At 38.9% G+C, this 23,161-nt stretch overlaps 1 protein-coding gene across 2 annotated transcripts in view; it reads left to right on the forward strand.

The window, feature by feature from the left end:
- The window catches only part of tmem132e (transmembrane protein 132E), a 1,128,337-nt gene that overhangs the window by 987,611 nt on the left and 117,565 nt on the right, over nucleotides 1–23,161 (forward strand). For both annotated transcript variants that reach the window (XM_034177754.1, XM_034177753.1), the window contains one exon: nucleotides 19,370–19,513. In XM_034177754.1, the coding sequence (XP_034033645.1) occupies nucleotides 19,370–19,513 (144 nt within the window). The remainder of the gene's footprint in view (nucleotides 1–19,369; nucleotides 19,514–23,161) is intronic.

Here is a 23,161-nt window from a genome sequence, read left to right on the forward strand (position 1 = left end):
GTGTATAACAATTGAATTGACAGTGGAAAACAGAAAAAACATATTGATTACGTGTGTTTATAGATCTCCTGGATCAAGTATTGAAATGTTTACAGAACTAATGCATAATTTGTATATGAAAATGGAACATAAAGATGTCTTTATATGCAAGGATTTTAACATAGATCTATTAAAAATGAGTACACATAAGCCTACGGAAAATTTTATAAATACTATGTACAGCTTGTCATTCCATCCAAAAATAACTAAACCAACCAGAATCACAGCACAGACTTTATCACTAATTGATAATATTTTCACCAACATATTAAATAACGACATTTCCAGTGGCATATTAATAAATGACATAAGTGACCACTTACCAGTATTTGCAACTATGAAAATAAGTTATAACTATAGGAAAGCTAAGAAAAATATTAATACTACTAATTTTATAAGAGTAAAAACAAACAAATCAATAATGATATTAAAACAAAGTATACTAAAACAAGACTGGAAAGTAATACTAGATGAAACTGAGGTTAACTCAGCTTATAACACTTTTTTGAATAAATTCCTAACTCCCTATGACCAATGTTGTACTGTGAAATCAATCCAAATCAAACAACAAGCTAAAACCAACCCATGGATGACAAGTAGTTTAATTAATGCCTGTAAAAAGAAAAACTGGCCATACAGGGTATTTATTAAAGAAAGAACAACTGAAACAGAAAATAAATATAAAACATATAAAAATAAATTGACAAGTGTATTAAGAAATTGTAAAAAAAATTGTATTATAAAACTCAACTAGAACAAAACAAGGGAAATATTAAAGGCCTTTGGAGTGTAATAAATAGTGTCATCAGAAAAAAGAAAAACCACAGTATTCTGCCGGACTATTTCATTAACAGTGATAAAAAAAAATTTATAACAGCGAAGAGCTAGTAAATGCATTTAATCATTATTTTGTCAACATAAGCCAGAATTGGCAGCAGAAATAAAAACGTCATATTCAACCCCAGAAACAGGTGCTGAACAAGCAAACTCAGATTCATTCTTTCTATCAGCAACAGATGAAACGGAAATAATAAACACTGTTAATGAATTGAAGGCAAAAAAAAAAAAAAATCATTAGATTGTAATAAGCTGGACACTACAATAATTAAGCAAGTCATTGGTGAAATTGCAAAACCTCTAAGTCATATCTACAACTTATCATTTATTAATGGAGAGTTTCCAAGTCAAATGAAGATTGCCAAAATTGCACACATATATAAAAGTGGAGATAAGCATCTATTCTCAAATTATAGACCTATATCTGTGTTATCTCAATTCTCAAAAATTCTAGAAAAACTATATACAGTACGGTTAGATCAGTACATTGAAAAGTTCAAGATATTAAAGGACAACCAATATGGTTTCAGAAATAATAGATCAACAACTTTAGCTTAAATTGATTTTGTGGAAGAAATAACAAATAATATTGATAAAAAGAAACATACAATGGCGATCTTCATTGATTTAAAAAAAGCGTTCAGTACTATTAACCACAACATATTATTACGTAAATTGGAAAAAATTGGCATAAGGGGTACTGCACTAAATTGGCTCCAATCTTATTTAAACAACAGGCAACAATATGTACAAATAGGAGAGCATAAATCTTCGTTCAAACAGATACATTGTGGAGTTCCACAAGGGTGCGTTTTAGGACCTAAACTTTTTCTAATTTACATTAATGACTTGCAACTCATCTCTGAAAAACTGAAATTTATCATCTTTGCTGATGACACAACGATAGTATGCTCAAGGGAAAACCTGGAACAACTTATGATCGAAATAGAAATTATTAAATTAAAAAAATTGGTTTGATGGTAATAAATTGTCACTTAATATTTCAAAGACAAAACTAATGCTCTTTGGAAACCGAGAAATCAAAACAAAATTAAATCTTAAAATTGACATGGTTCGTATTGAAAGGGTTAACCAGTACAGATTTTTAGGAATAATAATCGATCATAGGGTGTGCTGGAAACCCCACATTGCTAGCATACAATCCAAAATGGCCAGAAGTATTTCCATAATGGGGAAAGCCAAACATTTTTTAGATCAGGATTCCTTACATATTATTTACTGCACATTAATACTACCGTATATTAGATATGGCGTTGAGGTATGGGGTAATACATACAAACGTAATGTAGACACACTTTTTAAGCTGCAGAAAAGGGCAATAAGAATCATCCATAATGCAGGCTTCAGAGATCACACGAGTACACTGTTTTTACAATCCAAAATCCTAAAATTTAGAGATCTTGCTGAATTTAAAACTTTACAAATAATTTACAAAGTGAAACAAAATCTACTACAAGATAACCTCCAAAAATTGTTTAGTGAAAGAGAGAGGTTACAATTTAAGAAGGAAATATAATTTAAGAAAACAGTGTGCCCGTACAATAATGAAACAAATGTGCCATACGAGACATGGGGTGGATTTATGGAATAACCTAACCGAGGACATCAACGTATGTACTAAATTACATCAATTCAAAAGAAATTTAAAACTTAAAATATTAAAAAAATCTGAAACTGAATAACGTAATCTTCTGTATATACACGGGTGTGCATGCTGGTGGGTCTAAACAGTTATATTATCAGGTCATATTGAATGTATGGGAAACGTGCATCCACACGTGGGCACAGGTTGCCCATGGGTGCATGTATGTGGATAAAAACTATTATATTATTAAGTCATATCGAATACAGGGAAACGTGCATGCACGCATGGACACGGGTTGCCCATGTGTGCATGTATGTGGATTAAAACTGTTATATTATCAAGTCATAAGATACAGGGAATGTGCATGCACACGTTGCCCATGGGTGCATGTATGTGAATCAAAACTGTTATATTGTCAAGTCATATTGAATACAGGGAAACATGCATCCATGCATGGACACGGGTGCCCATGGATGCATGTATGTGGGTTGAAACTGTTATATTATCAAGCCATATCGAATCTAGTGTGTGTATTGGTGTATGTAAAGGTATTTGTGTATATGTGTACAGAGGTAATGTATTTATGCAAATATATGATGATATGTATATAGATAGGTGTGTGTTTATATAGGTATGTATGATCACAAAATTTTTTATTTATTCTTGTCTGCACAGCCGAAAACAGTACATGTGAAAGGGGGTAGAAAAAAGTCTTACTTCATCCTACTCCCTTTGAGCAATGTACGGACTCTAAAAGATGAATGTGCCTGATGTATAAATGTTTTTAACTTGCTCAAATAAAAGAAATGAAATGAAATTAAATTAAATGAAATTTGGCACAGTCATTCTAGGGATACTCAAGGATTTTCCAAAGAGACTTGGTACCAAAGACATCCAGTTCTTGTTTATATGTATGTTTCGTTCCGTGGTTAGCGTGGCTGTACCAGCAAATGTTACACTGATCCCCCGTATGTCAATCATATAATTACAGTAGGACACCAGTCCTGTGCCAATTGGATAGTTGCAGGTTTTGAGGAAGTTCTCATGCCTGAAATCTATGACCCCAGCTCCTTCACACTGCGGTGTAAACCTCTGCAATGCATCCTGGAGAATGTGTCCCTTTACGCTGTTTTAGCATGAAATGAATAACTTATGGATGTGGACCAACAATATCATGAATCGCTGTGACAACTGTGAAAGTTGAGTTTCTCATCTGGATCCAACACTGCAGCACGTTCTTATCTCTCAGCCCTTCACAAGAAACCCAATGAGGCGCCGAGCTTCAGAAGACACGCTTTCAAGTTCAACATCAACTATTCTGTAATTAGCGGAGAGAATATGGCCTCTGTGCAAAGACCAAACCAAGCTGTCTCAAGAGCTCTGTGCCAAGATGCCTGCACGATGTTACATCAAGGAAATGCAGCGCTGAAATTGAAATGCATCGGGTCAGGAGCACAAGAAAAAGAATCGAAACAACTTGGGTGTGAAGCAGCACATCCTCCTGCTGCTGTAATATAAAGTCGTTTTGGGATAGGACCTGATGTCAAACCGCCAGCACTTTTCAGCTGGTGTCGCACACCCACTGACAGGTTTTTATAACACATCAGCACTTTCACAAACTGCTGATATCGAAAGGTGGGAGGTGGATTTGTCTCCACAACACAAACATTTTACATTTTCTGTGGCAAAGCTCCACAAATGAAAGTGTGGGATGAACCCAGAGATGCACAAAAAGCAGAAAGAGGAGACTTTAAAGGCCATGTTCATCTGTGATTTCTTCTGCTTGACGCAGAGTCTCCTGTGTAGACGGAATTATTCATAAACTAGACGGGGATCACGGTTACTGTCAGCATGCATGGTCCGAGGTTCCACCTTCAGAAGATTTGGAAGTGAATCCAGAGGAGCAAATTATTGTTATAATTTATTATTACTCAGAAAATGTTTTCATACCTGTCCTGCTTGACAAAATTAAACATTAGTTTATGCTGGAAAAATGCTGTGCCACATGAATTTTTACATATGGCGTTAACGACTACAGTTAGTTTCTACAGAGTTAATGATGTTCAGAAGACAGGGCAGAATTCATAAGTGGGCAAGAAAGGCAGTGCCGATGACGGACCTGATGAGCAGCGGGAATACTGAATACACAGACATGCAGGTAGGCTGATAGACAAGCAGGACTTTGGACATGATCAGGAATGAGACCAGCAGTGTTGAACGGTGTGGTACAAGAATGAACCTCAATGATGCACCAACAAGGACTGACGCTATAGTGATGAGCATATGTGAGACAGGTGAGTGATTAATGAATAGGAAGCAGGTGCAAACAGAACAGATACACTGCAATCAGGCTGAACCATAGATAATTAAACTACAAGAGAACTTGAGTGAGTTATAAACAAGGACTAACACGTTGCCCGTGGGGATCCACGGGCTCTAGATTGGGTCATGTTTATAAACTAGGTAACTGACATTTTTCAAGGGTGGCAATAAATGATGCAAAGTTTTCTTTTTAATGGTGTGTGAGTCCAGAATGTAAATGTCAACCTTGATTGTTCACTGTTGTTACCTATTATCGTAATATCGTATATAGTTTCTCCAAAAATATTAGTCCAATCAATGTTCCGTTTTGGTGGCGTTCGTCCTTGACCCAGAATACATAAACATACCGAACGGCAAATGTCAGCTCTCCCCAGTTTGTCTGTGATCGAAACCAAACGCATACATGTACACAGAGGCTACTTGGCTTTTAATATATAGATGACTATGAAACAATGATCAAAATCCACAAGAACATAGAAAAGCACTGAATGTTGACAGTCTAACTAAATAAAAAAAAATCAGTCAAAGATTCTGTCATAAACAAGGAACTTGAAAACAACTCAAATAAATACACCTGCAGCCTTGATTTTTGCCCTGAAAGTTCTAAATTAACTGCTGGCTGTTGTGGAACTCAAACTCAACACTGTGTCCACTTGTTTGTTTGTTTTTTGAGATACGTTTTATTTATGTTATGTGTGGGGTGTTATTACATACACATCTGGTCTGCAGAACATCCAGACAGTGTTCCTGTTCACCTCTTTGGGATGACAGCAGGCGCCGCCTGTGTCGTGTTTATCTCGCTGTGGTTTTTGTGAAAGAACATTCTGTGTACGTTCAGCTTGTCTGTCAGAATGTGGCCCGAGCTGATAAATGTAGTTTATGTCATACTTAATATAACGTGTGGGGAATAAGACCCTGACCCGACCCCGCCACCTCACACGCTCATTACAGAGTCAAATGGATTATCTCTGACACTATTACGAAAACTAATGTTAACCTTTTGTGGCAACAGTGGCCACATGTAGTGCATCCAACGACAAGTCTCCAACGACGAGTCTCCAACGACAAGTCTCCAGCGACGAGTCTCCAACGATGAGTCTCCAACGATGAGTTTCCAACGACGAGTCTCCTATGAAGGAATAAATTCTAAATTCTGAGCACAGAAAGTCATAAACACAGAGAAGGCACGTATGTGACCATGTTCTCTGGCTGTTGATGCAAAACAGAATGCAGCCAATGTTTGGCACTTTTTCACATTTCATAGCTCCTACATGTGCAGCTTTCATCTAAATGATGCCCCTTTTTTGGGCAGAGAAGTTAAACAAACACCATAGACGGGCACAAAACAGAATAAAGATCAGGTGTGTTTTTGTGTGTGCGTGGGGGTCGGGGAGCGGGTGGGCGGTTGAGGTTGACAAGACCACTTGCAGTTCCACATCTGAGTGCTATTTTACATGTAGAAGTTGTGGGGCACTATGGAGTTTCTGTGATGGTCACTTCAGTTTCCAGAGAGCCCTTTTTTGAATAAACACTGCAATCTACTGGGTTCAGAAAAAGACAGCACATTCTTCATGAGGCCTCATTTTGCCATCACTGCATCATTGAGGAATGATATGTAAAGTCTGTCTGTGGGCCTTTTGGGACATAATATCCCACATTGACTTAATACTGTGTGTTGGCCAAGCAGTTAAGTGCACGTATTTCCAGCGCAGAAGGTTCCCAGGTCAAACCCCACCCCTGCCCATTCTCCATGTAATGTGGAGTTGCGTCAGGAAGGGCATCCGGTGTGAAACGTGTGCCAAATTAACATCCACCTCTCTGCTGTGGCAACACAAAAAGAAGGGTGCAGCCGAAGGGCCTTACTTTTATTTGTGGAAATTGAATGTAGCATTCATAACCATTTATTTATTCATGTCTTATTACCTGAAACAATGAATCGATGTGTTTTCATCTGGTTATAATGAGACCTTCATATCTGCACCGGACGCTGCCCCCTCCTGGAGGCCGCCATGTTGCACCGTCACGTTGACACTGTAGCCCAAAAGGCACATACTTACTCTACATTTCATGTGTTGCTGCACGTCCATAAGACTGAAACAAACAAAAAACAAGATTGAGTGGTTGCTCCCTGATGCTCGGTGTACTGGTTGCAGTGCAAACAAACAAGTTTAAGAACTGGAATTTTTGTGAAATGGACGATCAAACACATTGTTTATCACAAGAGAAGGCAAACAAAATCGTGACTGGCAATAACATAATACAGTCTGCAACATCACCACTAGATGGCACTAAATTCTGCACACAGTAGCTTTAAAGTCAGATCCCATTGAGTCAGAATCAGTCTAGAAAAGGTCTTAAAATGATAACTAATAATTCTGTGATGTACTTCAGCTCCATTAAACTTTTGCAATCATTAAAAAAAAATGAGTTGACACGCTGCAGATGAGGGAAGGAGGGAGGAAGGGCAGAAGCATTGTTGTATTTAGAACGCTGAAACATTTCCGTGACGTTGAGGTTAAATGGTCCCTGGGGCTTATTCCACCATTTAGATGCCTATTATCAGCTGAACACAGAAAGCCTTCACAGGTTGGCCTTTTTAGTTTGAGAGAAAAGAGGTGAAGAGGGAAGAAAATGGAATGACACAGGCGAGGGCGTTCCACTGGCAACGTACATATTCTCAGCACCAATAGCTGCTCTGGAGCAGACCAGATGTTGAATTTGGTTTTAAAAAAATGTTTTCTGTTGCACAATTTTCACATTTTCACTGGTGTACCTTTGTGGATTTCATAAACATGCACATCTGGAAAAATGCCGTTTTTGAAATGAGCCTCAGTTAATATCAAACCAAGATGATCAGGCTGGTTCCAACAAAACTACATGATATTAAATAGATTTATGTGGCTAGCAGCTGTCACTATGCAAACTCAATGAGCAGACCAGAGCTCAGCTTTGGAGATGAAAGGGACTGACAGACCAGCTCATTTCAAATAAAGTGTTCCCTCAACTGCACCTGCTTCTAATTTCCATTATGTACGTGATGATAAGATTATTCTTTGCAACAATCCCAGACATGTCCAGCAGGTGGCAGATGCCTATCTTGTGCACTGCATAAGCAAAACAAACTTGCTTTTTGTATTGAGCTGGTGCAAAGTTAGCTGTTTAATCAGTTTATCCTTATATCTAAGGGGATAGCCTGAATTGTTTATGAGTTATTGTGTCAATTACTTGGTGAAAATGGACTTGAACTAGCTAATGAGGTGTCTGTCTGTTTACTCACTGAATCTCACAGGCTTTTACAAAACATTAGCTAACCAAAATTGGTTCTAATATTGTGTATTTTGCACTCTGGATTCAAAGTATGAAAAAAATGCTTTTGCAAAAATGAACTTCGTCTTTTGTCACATAGTTTGTATGTGAGTGGTTGAACAGTCATTTGTTCTCGGCATCCTCTCACACTTGCGTCTGCCTGCCTGTCCCCCAAATCAGTTGGGGGAACTTTTAAGTGGCATTTGTGACTGTCTCTCCATATTGCAGACGTTTCCCAAGGTAATCTCTTCCCCATGTGGTTATATCAGCTATTGATGAATGACTGTCATTGATGCAGTTCCATGCCGTCCCAACATTTTCTGATTTGGGGGTTGTTTTTGTTGATCATTTCAAACTCAAATTGTGATACCTTGTGGTATCACAAGGTATCAAAGAGTAAGAAAACAATAAAAGTGGCTCCTACATCTGTTACACCCTTATGATAGATCATTCACCACATTCATGTCTTTCTTTCTTTTTTGTCAATGCTCATGTGGTTGTGAGTGTTACCATACAGGTGAGTTAAAATGGTAAATTAATTGTTGTTTCTTGCATAGTTTAAAGGCATGAGATCCCAGTACATAATTAGTAGATTATAAAACAAACAAAAATACTCTTGTGTATGTCAACCTGTGTAATTCTACATTTAAATTAAACTAGTTTAGGTTCAGAAAGAAACTACAATAGTTTTTTTTTGGAACAACTTTAAACAAGCAGGTGGTTCAGTGGGGTAGTCTACAGATAGTGGTTGGATTCCTGGTGTGTGCTTCAGGCTATCATCTGAGTCATTTTGTTTGCATCGTCTTGGTGCACCCAGCTGTAAATTGATGCCGGTGTCACGGATGGAATGGTCTTCCCCTAAAAATCAGTCCGCCCTGCTTTCACTGCGCATGTGTCATTTGGGACCATAGCAGCTCGTCTGAGACCGACTCGCTACACCCAAAGTGATCAAAGGGAATAATGTGATTTTTAAACATCAGATGACAAGTCAGTTTTAAGCAGAAATAAGGCGATAATCGGTGAGTCACTACTGATGCTTTGAAATTATGGAGGCGCAGTGAACGCAGCAGCTTGTGTTCCTGCGGCGCTCTGATTGTTTCCTCCGTCTTTTATGATGAAATAATGCTGAATTTATGTGGAAATGATTGTTGTACAAAAGCTTCAGATATCTGTCGCTGATATAACTGATGACTGGAGTGCAGTTTGAAGTAGAAACAAGGTGATAAACGGTGAACCGCGGCTGACGCACAGAAATGACGCATGCACAGTGAAGGCAGGGCAGACCGATTTTTAGGGGGGACTGTTTGGTCGGCCACACCAGTTTCTGCTGGGAATGTAACCTGTGATGGACTGGCATCCTTGTGCAGAAGGAGTTTTTGACTCTCATCCGCCTCACACCACTGTGCCCGGGGATAAACACCGGCCGATGAGGCTCGGTGCTCCTGTCAGACTTAATTCTTCTTTAAACAAAGTGTCTAATCGGTACTTTACAGCTTCCTTCAGATTATAGTAATTAAGTTAAATGAAAGCTGTGTGCAGTGATGATTTTTGCGGCATTTCGAGCTTAATTCAGGTAAGCATAATTAGTGCTCCCAAAGCTGCACACATTGTAAATGTGTGGTGTTGTGTAATGCTGAACAGATGCCAAAACAGCAAGCAGTGTTTAGGGACGATGTCTTTCATTTAGAATTTCACCCCGGAGTCCATAGTTAACCACGTCGGTTTGTGGAGCGTTGCTTAGCCTAAATCCAACAGATTTTATAGACTTTTGCTTCTCAAGTCTTATAATCAGAAAGACACCCCCACCCCCCCCCCCCACCCCCCCAAAATAAATGAATAAAAACATAATGAACAGAAAATTGAGTACTTGGCAGTGCTGAAGAGGTTCTGTCTGGTAGGACTGCAATGAAAAACCATGAAGCCGGAAACTGCAGCTGTGGGTTTTGTACAAAAGGTTTTAAAAGCTAAATGGTTTTCAAAAGCAATAATATGCACCATCTATTACACTTACAGTGAGGCCAAAATGTATTTAGTCAGTCCCTGATTGTGCAAGGTCTCCTACTTAGAAAGATGGGAGAGGTCTGTAATTTTAATCATAGGTTCACTTCAACTGTGAGAGACAAAATGAGAAAAAAAATCCAGGAAATCACATTGTAAGATTTTTAAAGAATTTATTTGTAAATTATGGAGGAAAATAAGTATTTGGTCAATAACAAAAATTCAACTCATTACATTGTAACATAATCTTTGTTGGCAATGACAGAGGTCAAACATTTCCTGTAAGTCTTCACCAGGTTTGCACACACTGTAGCTGGTATTTTGGTCTATTCCTCCATGCAGATCTCCTCTAGAGCAGTTATTTTTGGGGGCTGTCGCTGGGCAACACGGACTTTCAACTCTCTCAACAAATTTTCTATGGGATTGAGGTCTGGAGACTGTCTTGGCCACTGCAGGACCTTGAAATGCTTTTTACGGAGTCACTCCTTTGTTGCCCGAGCGGTGTGTTTGGGATCATTGTCATGCTGGAAGACCCAGTCACGTTGCTTCTTCATTGCTCTCACTGATGGAAGGAGGATTTGGCTTAAAATCTCACGATACATGGCCACATTTCATTCTTCTCTTAACACAGATCAGTCGTCCTGTCCCCTTTGCAGAAAAACAGCCCCAAAGCATGATGTTTCCACCCCTATGCTTCACAGTAGATACAGTGTTCTTGGAATGCAACTCAGCATTCTTCTTCCTCCAAACACGATGAGTTGAGTTTTTACCAAAAAGTTCTATTTTGGTTTCATCTGACCGCATGATATTCTCCCAGTCCTCTTCTGGATCATCTGTATGCTCTCTGACAAACTTCAGACGGGCCTGGACACGTACTGGCTTAAGCAGGGAGACACGCCTGGCACTGCAGGATTTGAGTTCCTCTCTGTGTGATGTGTAGCCTTTGTTACTTTGGTCCCAGCTCTCTGGAGGTCATTCATCAGGTCCCTCCGTGTAGTTCTGGGATTTTTGTTCACCCTTCTCATGACACATTTTGACCCCATGGGATGACATCTTGCGTGGAGCCCCAGATCGAGGGAGATTATCAGTGGTCTTGTATGTCTTCCATTTTCTTACAATTGCTCCCACAGTTGATTTATTCACACCAACCTGCTTGACTATCAATCAGTCAACATTTATTTATAGAGCGCTTTACAGAATTGATTGGTGTCCAAAGTGCTTAACATTAAAAACACAAATTCACAAAAATAAAACACATATAGAATAAAATTTTAAAACAGCACATAAAAAAAAACTATTGTAGATTCACTCTTCCCAGCCTCTTGCACATCTACAATTTTCTTCCTGGTGTCCTTCGACAGCTCTTTGGTCTTGGCCATGGTTGAGTTTGGAGTCTGACTGTTTGAGGCTGTGGATAGGTGTCTTTTATACAGATAACGAGTTCCAACAGGTGCCATTAATACAGGTAACAGGTGGAGGACAGAAGAGCTTAAAGAAGAAGTTACAGGTCTGTGAGAGCCAGAAATCTTGCTTGTTTGTGGGTGACCAAATACTTATTTTCCACCATAATTTACAAATAAATTCTTTAAAAATCCTACAGTGTGATTTCCTGGATTTTATTTTCTCATTTTGTCTCTCATAGTTGAAGTGTACCTATGTTGAAAATTACAGACCTCTCTCATCTTTCTAAGTAGGAGAACTTGCACAATCATGGACTGACTAAATACTTTTTGACCCCACTGTATTTACCAAATTACAGGGTAACGTCATAGAATACAATGGGCATGGAAGGTCTATGTCCATTGGATTCTCTGAATATACGTTTGACCTTTACTTTGGACACCAAACATTCAACATGGGCAAAACTATATCATTCATTAATTTCTGCAGCCAATAATTTGCATGATTTTTTTTAACCATAATTAGAGTGTCTTTAACTTTCGACCCCTACACAAAACGTTCACCATTTTTACTGTTTTTGCCCCATAACACCATAATACTCCGTCATAGATTGTCCAAACTATACCTTTCTGGAATCTTTATGATCAGACAAATCATGTGGTATAATTTTCAGTATGATTGGAGCAACTTTTAAATGTTGACCCCATGGGATGTGATGGCCATAAGTCTTGTTTATTCTAGATCAAAACTTGTTTTGGGCTCATGGACGCTCATGCAGTGTATTAATCATTATAAACATTGTGCACAGCTAAGAATTTCCACCACATTTACTTGTGACATGAGCAGTGCCTCATGTGCAAGAGTGCTGAGATTGTTTTATTTTAAGGTGCTTATCCCTCTGCATCAGACGATCAAAGAGCTTTACAGTTATGCCTCACATTCACCCCAATGTCAGGGTGCTGCCATACAAGGCGCTCACTACACACCAGGAGCAACTAGGGTATTAAGGACTGACTGATTTTCCAGTCAGTCTGGGATTTGAACCAAGGATCTTCTGGTCTCAAGCCCAACGCTTAACCACTAGACCATCACCTCCCCTAATGATGTTTTTACTACATAAATGGTGAGTTACTCAAACTTCAAATTAAATATTCTAATATTTTCACATTGTTTTGTTCACTGTAGGCTGTAATTATAAAAATTACAATTTAAAAAAAGGCATTAGAGACCTGATACACATACCCCGTGGACTCTACACTCCATGACATAAATGTATACATAAATATACATATGTTTGTAATGATGGTTTTGACTATGTACTATGACTTCATCATATGAAATGTGAAATGTGCAGAATGCTTTTTGCTGACCTCCTCTTGATTACGGTGATTTGTGCAGGTACTACATGAAAGCTTCTGCTGGTCGGGTTATGCGACTTTTGTTTCTTAATGTAAGTCCAGTAATTCTGTGCAGTACTTCATCCTCCAAAGATGTTTCTAATGCTTGGTTTGCTTTTACTTCAGTGTGAAAGGTGAAGTTTTCACATTTGTTTGAGTATTTGTCACTCTGCATGATTGCTGTTGCACCAGTATTTTGTTTCCTAAATATTGTTTGTAATAACATGACCCCAGTGCAGAGAACCATAACAAAGGACAGTTAGAATATGGATTTTTAAAATGTCAGTAAAAATAATTAGTTGTACTACAGCAGCAAACATGGCAGACAGGTAGAATGCTCAGAGCTTAGGCTCAGCTCTGCTGCACATTCATCACTCCAACAGTATCTCAGTTTGTGTGAGGGGAAACACGGGACAGTAATCCAGAATTTAAAAGAAAGCAGAGTTTGTAGACAGCAACAGTCTTTCAAAGGTTAAAGCAGTCCATTTGTGCAGAATAGAGAAAAGGTTCAGACACCAGGAATTCTCTTACCACAGAGTCCGCAGGGGCAAACAAACAAAAAAAATACAGGAACCTGAAACAGCAGCAAGAGTCGATAATGGGAAATCAATAACACCGTAACTAGAGCAAAAACAGACATCTAGAACAGTCACCAGTCAGTAAGAAACACTGGGCCCCAAGCTTGTTCACTTAGGATGTGGCCACCTGATTTAGGATCGAATTTTCTGGTCAACTGAGTTCAGTCCCGGTGGAAAGCTGACCTTTGACACCAATAACCTTGAATGACTGACCTTTGTCTGACCTAGCCAGGGCAGTTCTGCCACGTGTCATCCAAAGTGGATTGAAACTCAAATTCCTTGACCCTTATTATCTTGACCTTTGCCAAACTGAAGCCTTTCAGGGCAATTCTGGGGTCAACCTTCAGCCACATACCAAGTTTGGTAGAAAGCTGCCACCTTTGATGAGTAAGCCAACAAACAGACAGGTGTGACCTTGACTTTGACGCCAATGATTGACATTTGGCAAAAGTGACCTCGCTTTGTTTGGTGCAAACTGGAATGAAAATCAAACCTCCATGATCTTGACCCCAATGATTGAACTTTGATATATTTGACTTTGTCTGGATAATTCTGTGTGTCACGTTTGCTGGAAATGGTCATGAATATCTAAATTTGGACCTTTGACTCCAGTGACCTTGAAATCTATTAAAAATGAACCTCTTAAAGACAATTAAGGGAGGTGAACTGTTACTTTTGATTGACTGACAGAAGTTATGTTTTCCACAAGTCCACACAACCCCGCAGGAAGGATTTTGGTTGAATGTTGCCGAAGCGGACATTTCTTCCTTCCCTCTCCGTCACTTTCAACATACTGTATGTGTGGTTTTGAGGTTTCTGGTGGCTTGAAATGAGCTTGTTTGTCTGGTTTTTCATTTCCAAAGCCTCAGCCTGGAAGACACCAAGACCACTCATGCTATTCTCTAACACGAAACAACGTCATTAATAATTGTCAACTAATACATTTATTTAGATGAAAATCAGCCACTGATCTTCATAAAAGCACTGAGGATCAGATGTTTTGGTCCAGTTCTAAGAAGAGCTGCTGTCTGCAGTTCCATCTTCTTGTTAAATTTGATGTACAAAGTTTATTTTCAGTCATAGTTTCAAATCCCTGCACGCACATTTAGTGTTTGCTGCTAAAGCTGAAACATTAAAAAGGCCCTTTAATGTTTTTACCTGATTTATAAATATAAAGCAAATTTAAAAAAAAAAGGCCGATAAAGTCTTAAAGTCCTCAGCTTGATCATATGTTCCTCGGTAAATGACCCTGCTGGTAATTGGCTCTGTTCTTGCTAATTATGTTACTATAGATTTTGTGTCCCGTGTGGCTTTCATTTGGAATATGCACTTACTAGAATGTTATTACCTCGGTTATGGAGGTTATGTTTTTGTGTCCATTTGTTTTTCTGTGTCTGCCTGCTAACAGGATTACTGAAAACCTAATCAGCTTCTTCTTTTTTCTTTTTTAAGTGAAAATGTTGGTCATTATAATGGAAAGAGCACCGGGACATTTAATGATGGCTCCAGATCCAGATCCAGATTCAGATCCAGGCCTGTTTCTTTACAAAATCTGTTTTGTATACATTATGCATATAGATATATTTCTGGTAAACCTGATCCAAACTGGGATTGGCACCCAGCTCTCCTGTTATTGGCTATTTTTAGTGGCATCAATGTGTTGCTTAAAAGTACATTTCCTTAAAATAAACTTTTATTATCCTGCAGCATGGTGGCACAGGGGTAAGAATGTAAGTTCTGGGATTCCTCAGGGTACTTCGGTTTCCTCCCAACATCAAAATAGATCTTTGCGTAAAATGTGTTCCGAATCAATATGGTGATCATAAAAATTGTCACTCGATACTAAATCGAAATGTATAATCCACTCTGATGACTCTCACCAACATATCCCATTCGGCAATTTTTTTTTTTGGGGGGGGGGGGAGTTCCACTCATTATCCAAGTAGTGACTGTGCTAGTTATTAGGATTTGCTAAACCTACTGTATTGGCTCGCTGTCATGTTTAGCTGTTAAATTAGTTTGTTGGGCTGTTTCCACTGTTTGCACCCGCCATGATAATTCAAAATATTCTGCATCGACATTTTCTGTATTTGGGATTGTTTCCAAAACACAGGTGTTTGGGTTTTTTTACCCACATCCACAAAATGATGACCAAATGTTATACACTCTAAGAAATGAAACACAGAGGTTTTAAATGTAATTAATACTATTATTTTCAATATACTTGCAGTTGTTAATTTTAGGGATTTAAGTAATAATGTTTCATTTGATTTAATTAATTTCAACTACAATATTGTTTTGCAATGTTATGTGGAAAAAGTTACCTTAACTTTATCAATTAAATTCAACGTTTTAGTTCTTAGAGTGTAGTTATCCTAAAGTAAGCTCAGTAATACATTACGTTATTAGCAGTAAAGCTTTTCTGGTTGACAAATTAGTTTGTTAATATTGAGCATGTGTTGCCTTTTTATTGTTCAGCTTGTAAAGTTTATGAATAATCCAACACGGACTCTTGAACTAATGAAGAAGTTGCTTATAATATTGCCATACCTTGAATTTCATTCATTCCTATAATTGCTGCTGAGACCGGCCATAATTCCCTCGTGATTGTTGTTGTTGTTTCAAGCCTGAATCTGGGTATAGCATTCTGTTTATGAATAAGCAATTTTAAGTCTTGGTCCTCAGTGAGAAGCCCCGAAACACTGATGGGTGGGTGCTGGGCGGGGAGGGGGGGAGGGGGGACGCATCATACTTTGTGCTCTACACCCTTATTAAGACTTTAAGATGAATGTCAGGCAGAAATTCAAATAGACTGTGTTTGATTTTAGGAAATTTACATGATGCCAGGTGCTCTCCTGGGCCACTCTGGCTCCACAAATGAGAAAAGTTGTTACCCCTTTTGCAGCTTGCATGATGTGCAAAAAAATAATGAATTGATTCAAAGTTGAACAGAAAGCCTGGCGTGTGTTTTAATTGGCTGTTTCCATCCTAGTGTCGACAAAACAGGAATGCAGATGCAGTGACAGTGTTGACCTTGTTACGGCGAGCTTATTGAATTTGAGGGATTATTCTTGTTATTGTGAACAACGTGCTGTATTTATCCCTGATTGCAATAATTACCGTCTGTCTTAGCAGCTTCATGCAACAGTCAGGACAGTTGGCATGAAGAATCTCATTAATGTGATACATAATTAAATAAATAGAAATGCTTTGATTTATTTTGTTAAATCTTAGTTATTTTTCTGCAAATACTTTGTCACATCAATGAAGAATCTGCTGACTTCTCAGAATTTCGTAAATCTTCGTTGGATGATTGGGATTCATGAGTAATGGCTGGAGAATGCATATTTTTGGTCATGTCTTCTTAATTAGTGAGATACACGCAAATGAAGTTTCACTTAATTAGCCCACACTTGCAAATGTACATGCCCGTATCTCAGATGTTATAGCAGCTGCAGAGGTGGTTTTTGGGGTCAGTGTAAAATGGTTTCTAAAACTGTACGGCCTTTGAGGTTTTAAGATTTAAGTCATTAAAAGAATTGTCTTTCTTTGTCACCACTATATTTTTATTCCTTAGCATTTTAATGAGGAATTTGTAATATAATATTGCCAATATGATCAAAATTTGCACTGTCTGAAAACAAATTAAAATTTTGACCCCTGATGGGTCAAAATTTAAGTGATCAGACACCATAGCATACATTTGGTAGTGAGGTCCACGAGGATGCTGGGAAGGACGCAGCGACTGCCCATCAACGTAAAGAAAGGCAGCGTGACATCAGCTGGCCGCTCATTTGAATAAAATAAACCAAGATCGTGGAAAACACTCCAAAACAGGTTATTTCTGACTAAATCTGTTTCCTCGTATATTTTGTAAAAGTTAATGATAAATAATCACTTTTAAATCTAAAAACACTGTTTTTGAAACCAAATAACACCCATCAAGTAAGTGGGTCAGGTCACAGGTCATTTTAAATCTCATGCATCCGCACACATGCTTCCTCCTGCAGTCCATCTGCCCGACGGTGTTAGAAGGAAAAGACAATATTCATTCACTCTGGGTTTCCCCCCAGATAAATACGTTCTCTTCATTCAAATGAGCTGTAATTTTGCACATGTTACAAAATTAAACTGACATCATAATGCTTGAATTTCAGTAGAATCTAAATTTAGTCAGTTTTGTGGAATTTGAAAGAATATACAGCTTTAAGCTCTAGAAATCTCTCTTCAATGTCTTTTTCTTAGCTTCAACCAGATGAAAGTTGTAAAACAGGTTCACTCACTCATCTTCATCTGGGATCAGGTCACGAGTAAAAGAAGTTAAAGACTTCAATTGTAAAATGTGCAAAAAAATTCTTCAAATTTCTTTAAATTCATGTCAGACATGCCCTGAAAATTTTGTGGTGACAGCCTCTAAGATATGGGCAACTGTATGTACCATGTTCACTCAAAAATTGCCATTAGTGACCGTCTCAAGGGTGTGCTAATTAGCGGAAACGTTGTTAGCTTGTATCTCACTAATTAAGAGGACATGAGTAAAATTATATCAGAGTTCTGAGTGTTAATCATGAATCCCAATCATCCCACAAAGATTTACAAAATTCTGTGAGATGCCAGCAGATTCTTTGTTGATGTGACACGGAATACAAAATTTTATGGTATTTAATGGAACATTTTTTACATTACAGTGATGATCCAGCTCAGAGGTCTAATTGCCCCTTTCTCTGAGAGCAGTAAGTCCTTTTGGCTTCTCTCTTGTTGCCACAGCAGATCCAAAGTGGATCTGCATGTTGACTGGGCACAGGTTTTATGCCGGATGCTATTCCTAATGCAACTCAACATTACACAGAGAACAGGTAGGGATGGTCTTCAACAGGGAACCTTCCGTACTGGAAACAAGTGCACATAACCACTTCACCACCACCCCTTCCTCTTTTCTTTGATATTTATTGAGTAAATCTTGTATGACCCCCCTGAGAAATGTGGACGCCAACCAGTGACCTCAGGCAGCAACTGGATCTGGTGCTACATCTCTTCAGAGGATCCTTGACTTTGTGTCAAATGATTGGATGCTTAGAGAGAATCAGATGGGGATTATCATTTGTGTTGTGAGGGAGCATCAGCTATGACATTTTGGAAATGTGGTCCGTCTCTCAAGTCATGATCCAGCACATAGGTCCCTCAGTGTTGAGGACCCCGGCAACTGGAGAAGGTCAAGGACACCCATGTTTTACCAGGCTGTGGCAGATAGATGGTTCATTTTGAGAAGTGTGGATGGACTGGTTCTCCCTGGGTGGTTACCATCCAGGACCTGGGGCAGGGCTGTGACACAGAACCAGCACATATTCCCCAGACTTGACTTGACAAGACCTTCAAAAAGTGGTCTCGAAACCTTCTTCAGTACCAAGCCTCACCTGGAGTACTATGGCACTATCATCAGGACAGCTATCTTAACAACCCTTAATTAATGAACGGATTTGGTCACATGGTTCTGGTAACCATGCCACTATTCAGTTAACATCCTTACTGTTATAACACTCAATATGAACTGATAGTGGAGTCGAGGCTGCACAACCCGCAAACAAGTCAGGACATCATCTGCTTTCAGTGCCAACTGTGCACGAGGACACACAGTCATATACGAGTAGAAAGCAGAATTTTACTAAAGTGCACATTTAAATTGGCTCCTGTGAATCTGAGAGGAAAATGTCAAAGCTTTTTTTTTGCTGGAAACTTGAGCTCAGCTCTGCGATTTACTTCAATAAAATCAGACAGTCACCTGAGGAAAAGCTGGCGGTAATCGTTTTAAAGGTGAAGTATCACTGAAAATCATTCTGCCCCTTTCACTGTGTCATGAATATTATGTCTTTTCTTCCTCTCCGTAGGATACTGAGATTATTAACACGGCCATTTTAACCGGGCGCACTGTGGCTATTCCCGTCAAAATGGTCTCCATAGAGATGAATGGAGTAGTCACCGACGTCTCCGCCTTTGTGCAATGCAAGTCATCCAATGAAGACATTGTTAAGGTACTGTAAAGCTGATTTCCTACATCAAGGTGTCAGTTTAAAGAATGGAATCATTTTTACTCTGAAAAGTCGCTCAGTGGAAACATCAGGAGAACTCAGAAATGAAGTTGATGTTGGTCTGTATGGATTCTTGATTTGATTTTTGCCTCCCAGATAGAGCCACTGAATGTTCATAAAACTCTACACGAGGTCACAAAGCTTGGTTACATGCTTTTGTAAATATAACACCTACCTCAGTTGCCAAATTGACTACCTTATGTTCCGTAGTGAAGACACAGAGAAACAGAAGTTAAAAGAGCTTCTGTGGTAAGGCGTAAATCTTTGCAAAACCTGATATTTGCCAAGAGTTTAATGTCCGAAGCAATTTCTTCATTCTACAGTGGGTGCTGAGCTTCAAGTCAGATGGATATTAAAACTACGTAACACTGATTAAATCTGATCACCTTAACAAAAATTAAGTAAAATCAGCAAGTTGAATGGGAAAAATATGTATTAACACATGGAAGCACATACAGTACTAATGTTGTTGAACTACACATACCATATTTTTCAGGCTATTGTTGCATTGAAGTATACGTTGCATTTATTTTTGAAATGTGATGCTACCACTCCATTCCACAAGAAACAAAATTAATTTAATTGGAACATTAAAAAGCAGAAGCTAATGAGCTAATTGATGTTATTGTACGAGGCCCAAAACACAAGAAACCTGTTTTGTGTCATTCTAAACAGACTATTGCATGTGAGGTAAATGTGCAACATTTGAAAATTTAGCACATTACTTACGTATACAGTTGTATGTAAAAGTTTGGGCACCCCTGATGAATTCCATGATTTTCCTTTATAAATCATTGGTTGTTTGGATCAGCAATTTCAGTTAAATATATCATATAGCAGACAAACAGTGATATTTGAGAAGTGAAATGAAGTTTATAGGATTTACAGAAAGTGTGCAATAATTCTTTAAACAAAATTAGGCAGGCGCATAAATTTGGGACCCCCAACAGAAAAAAATACATTAATATTTAGTAGATCCTCCTTTTGCAGAAATAACAGCCTCTAAACGCTTCCTATAGCTTCCAATGAGAGTCTGGATTCTGGTTGAAGGTATTTTGGACCATTCTTTTTTACAAAACATCTCCAGTTCAGTCAGGTTTGTTGGTTTCTGAGCATGCACAGCCCGCTTAAAATCACACCACAGATTTTCAATAATATTCAGGTCTGGGGACTGAGATGACCATTCCAGAACGTTGTACTTGTTCCTCTGCATGAATGCTTTAGTAGATTTTGAGCAGCGTTTAGGGTCATTGACTTATTGCAAGATCCATCCCCGGCACAACTTCAACTTTGTCACTGATTCATGAACGTTGTCCTCAAGAATCTGCTGATATTGACATCATACCTGATGTCATGACGCATTGGTTCTTGGAATGCCGAACTGTCAGAAAAACATGGTGGCAGTGATGAGAAGAACTGATCATGTCTCAGGCATATGATTTTGATGGATTGACTGTGACTGGTCCTCAATTTCCATCCCTTCTTAGATTAGATGATGGGGTGAAATGTGGTAATTTTTCCATGTTAATGAGATGGACTTTTTTTGTTGATTGTTTTGGCTGCCCCCAGTTATTCAGGGTTGCCACCACTGGATCTGGTGCAGGGCCACATTGAGATTTGGTGCAAATTTTACACCGCATCTGGTGTGGTGACCCCAGTTAAAAACTGAAGCAGCCAAAAGAAGTATGTAGATGGCACTTAAGTCAAAGGAGCAAACATAATATGCCTTCTGGATGACTCCACCTCCTTTTTTGGATGATACAAAATGGTCATTGATTTTTGTTGAACCCCTGTAGACAGAAGATCGTGGAATTAGCAAGCATGTTAGTCTAAAACCATCCACCAAACCACATGAGGATGGAGACTCGTCTGGCACTCAGGTGTCATCTCCATTGGGATTCTGCAATGTGGGGCTCAAAGCTCGCATGCCTCAGTCTGATGTGAGATGAAGCGTGTGACTCCTCGGCTGCTTTAATCACAGACGAGCGGTTCAGGCTTGTTATCCTCTACTCCCCCGGCAGAGACTCCCTGTGTTTGGAGTATGTGTCCCGCTGGTGTTAAATAATGTTTAGTTATTAATGTCATGTGTAGAGCTGCAGAGAGGTTGAAACCACAGTCTGTTCACTCGCTAAAAAATGTGGTTGATGGGAGAGTTTTCTCCAGTTTGAGTTGAGTTTCCACCAAAGACGTTTTAACAAAGACAAACAAGCATATTGCTAAAGACGGCGACAATAAGCGGGTTTTCTGCACTTAATCGGTGTCTTAATAATTATTGTAGAAATGTTTCCAGCCTCTGAGCAATGCGATGGCCAGCGCAGCCTGTTCCTGCCAGAAGGTCTTCACATTTTATTTGGAGTTGTTGTTGGAAGAATAACAAAAATAAACACAATGTTCCAGCTTTTCCCACTGTCCTCATGTGGTGGTACCTCCATTCACACATAGTCATGGCAACCATCATTTTCAGTTGTGCTTATTTAGCTTGGCCTTGTGATTAGGAAGAGTTCTACGGAAGGACACGTGGATTAAAAAGAAAGGGACTATTACTCAGACATAGTTAGTGAAAATGATGGTACCTCCATTCAAGTGTAGTCATGGTTGGCAACCATCATTTTCACTGTCTGAGTAAGAGTCCCTTTCTTTTTAGTCCATGTGTCCTTCCATAGAACTCCTCCTAATCACAAGGCCAAGCCAAATAAACACAACTGAATTCTTCTTAGTGAAATCCGGCTTTCATCAGGGATCTGTTCCTGGCACCTTCTCTGTTAAGTGTTTGCATGCACTGTGTGCTACGTAGACCGGTGGTAACCAGCGTCTTCGGTGCATTTGTTTTTGAGTAAAAGTTTAATGACCTTAACTTCAGGAATGATGCCGTGACTTTTGTGGAATCGATGGATAACTGGATTGCAGCACTTGAGAAGGTGAGTGAGGAATAGGTAGTGGTGGGCACAGTTCCGCTAATTCACTAATTTGCGAAGCTACGTTTTTTGTTAGCTGATTAGCTTTCCAGCTAACTTTGAAAACAATCAGCGGACCAATTAACTTCTGCTAAATTTAGTTCTGATACCTTTTAGACCACTAACATATTTTTGCAGGCATAGTGAATAAAGCTTAACAGTTAAACACATTTGTAAAGCCTGAAATCATACATTTTAGTGTCTTCCTGTTACATGTTTTGTAGCAGGCAGACAGCTATGATAGGTAGAGCTCTACCAGCAGAGGAGTGCTGGCTACCAGAGAGAAGGGAAGAGGGGGAGGAAAAAAAGATAATTTATTTTCACAGCTATACAGACTTGCAGATGTATCACAGGAGTCATGCACAGCAAGACAGTTTTGACTTGTGGTTAAAATTTTAAACAAACTAATTCCGGATAGGTTATTGAAATTAATATCACCTCTGTCATTTTACAAAGTGAAAATATCAGCTGTATGTTTTAAAGTAACGCGCTAATTTTGAAGGCTTTAGCATTTACAGACACATGCCATGAATGCTAGGGATGGGTATTGAGAACCGGTTCCTTTCGGGTATCATTAAGAAATGATTCGATCCACCGACATCAATAAGCTTTGTGCTTAACGATTCTGTTATCGGTC

Source organism: Thalassophryne amazonica, chromosome 9 (genome assembly GCF_902500255.1).
Source record: "Thalassophryne amazonica chromosome 9, fThaAma1.1, whole genome shotgun sequence".
NCBI classification, from domain to species: domain Eukaryota; kingdom Metazoa; phylum Chordata; class Actinopteri; order Batrachoidiformes; family Batrachoididae; genus Thalassophryne; species Thalassophryne amazonica.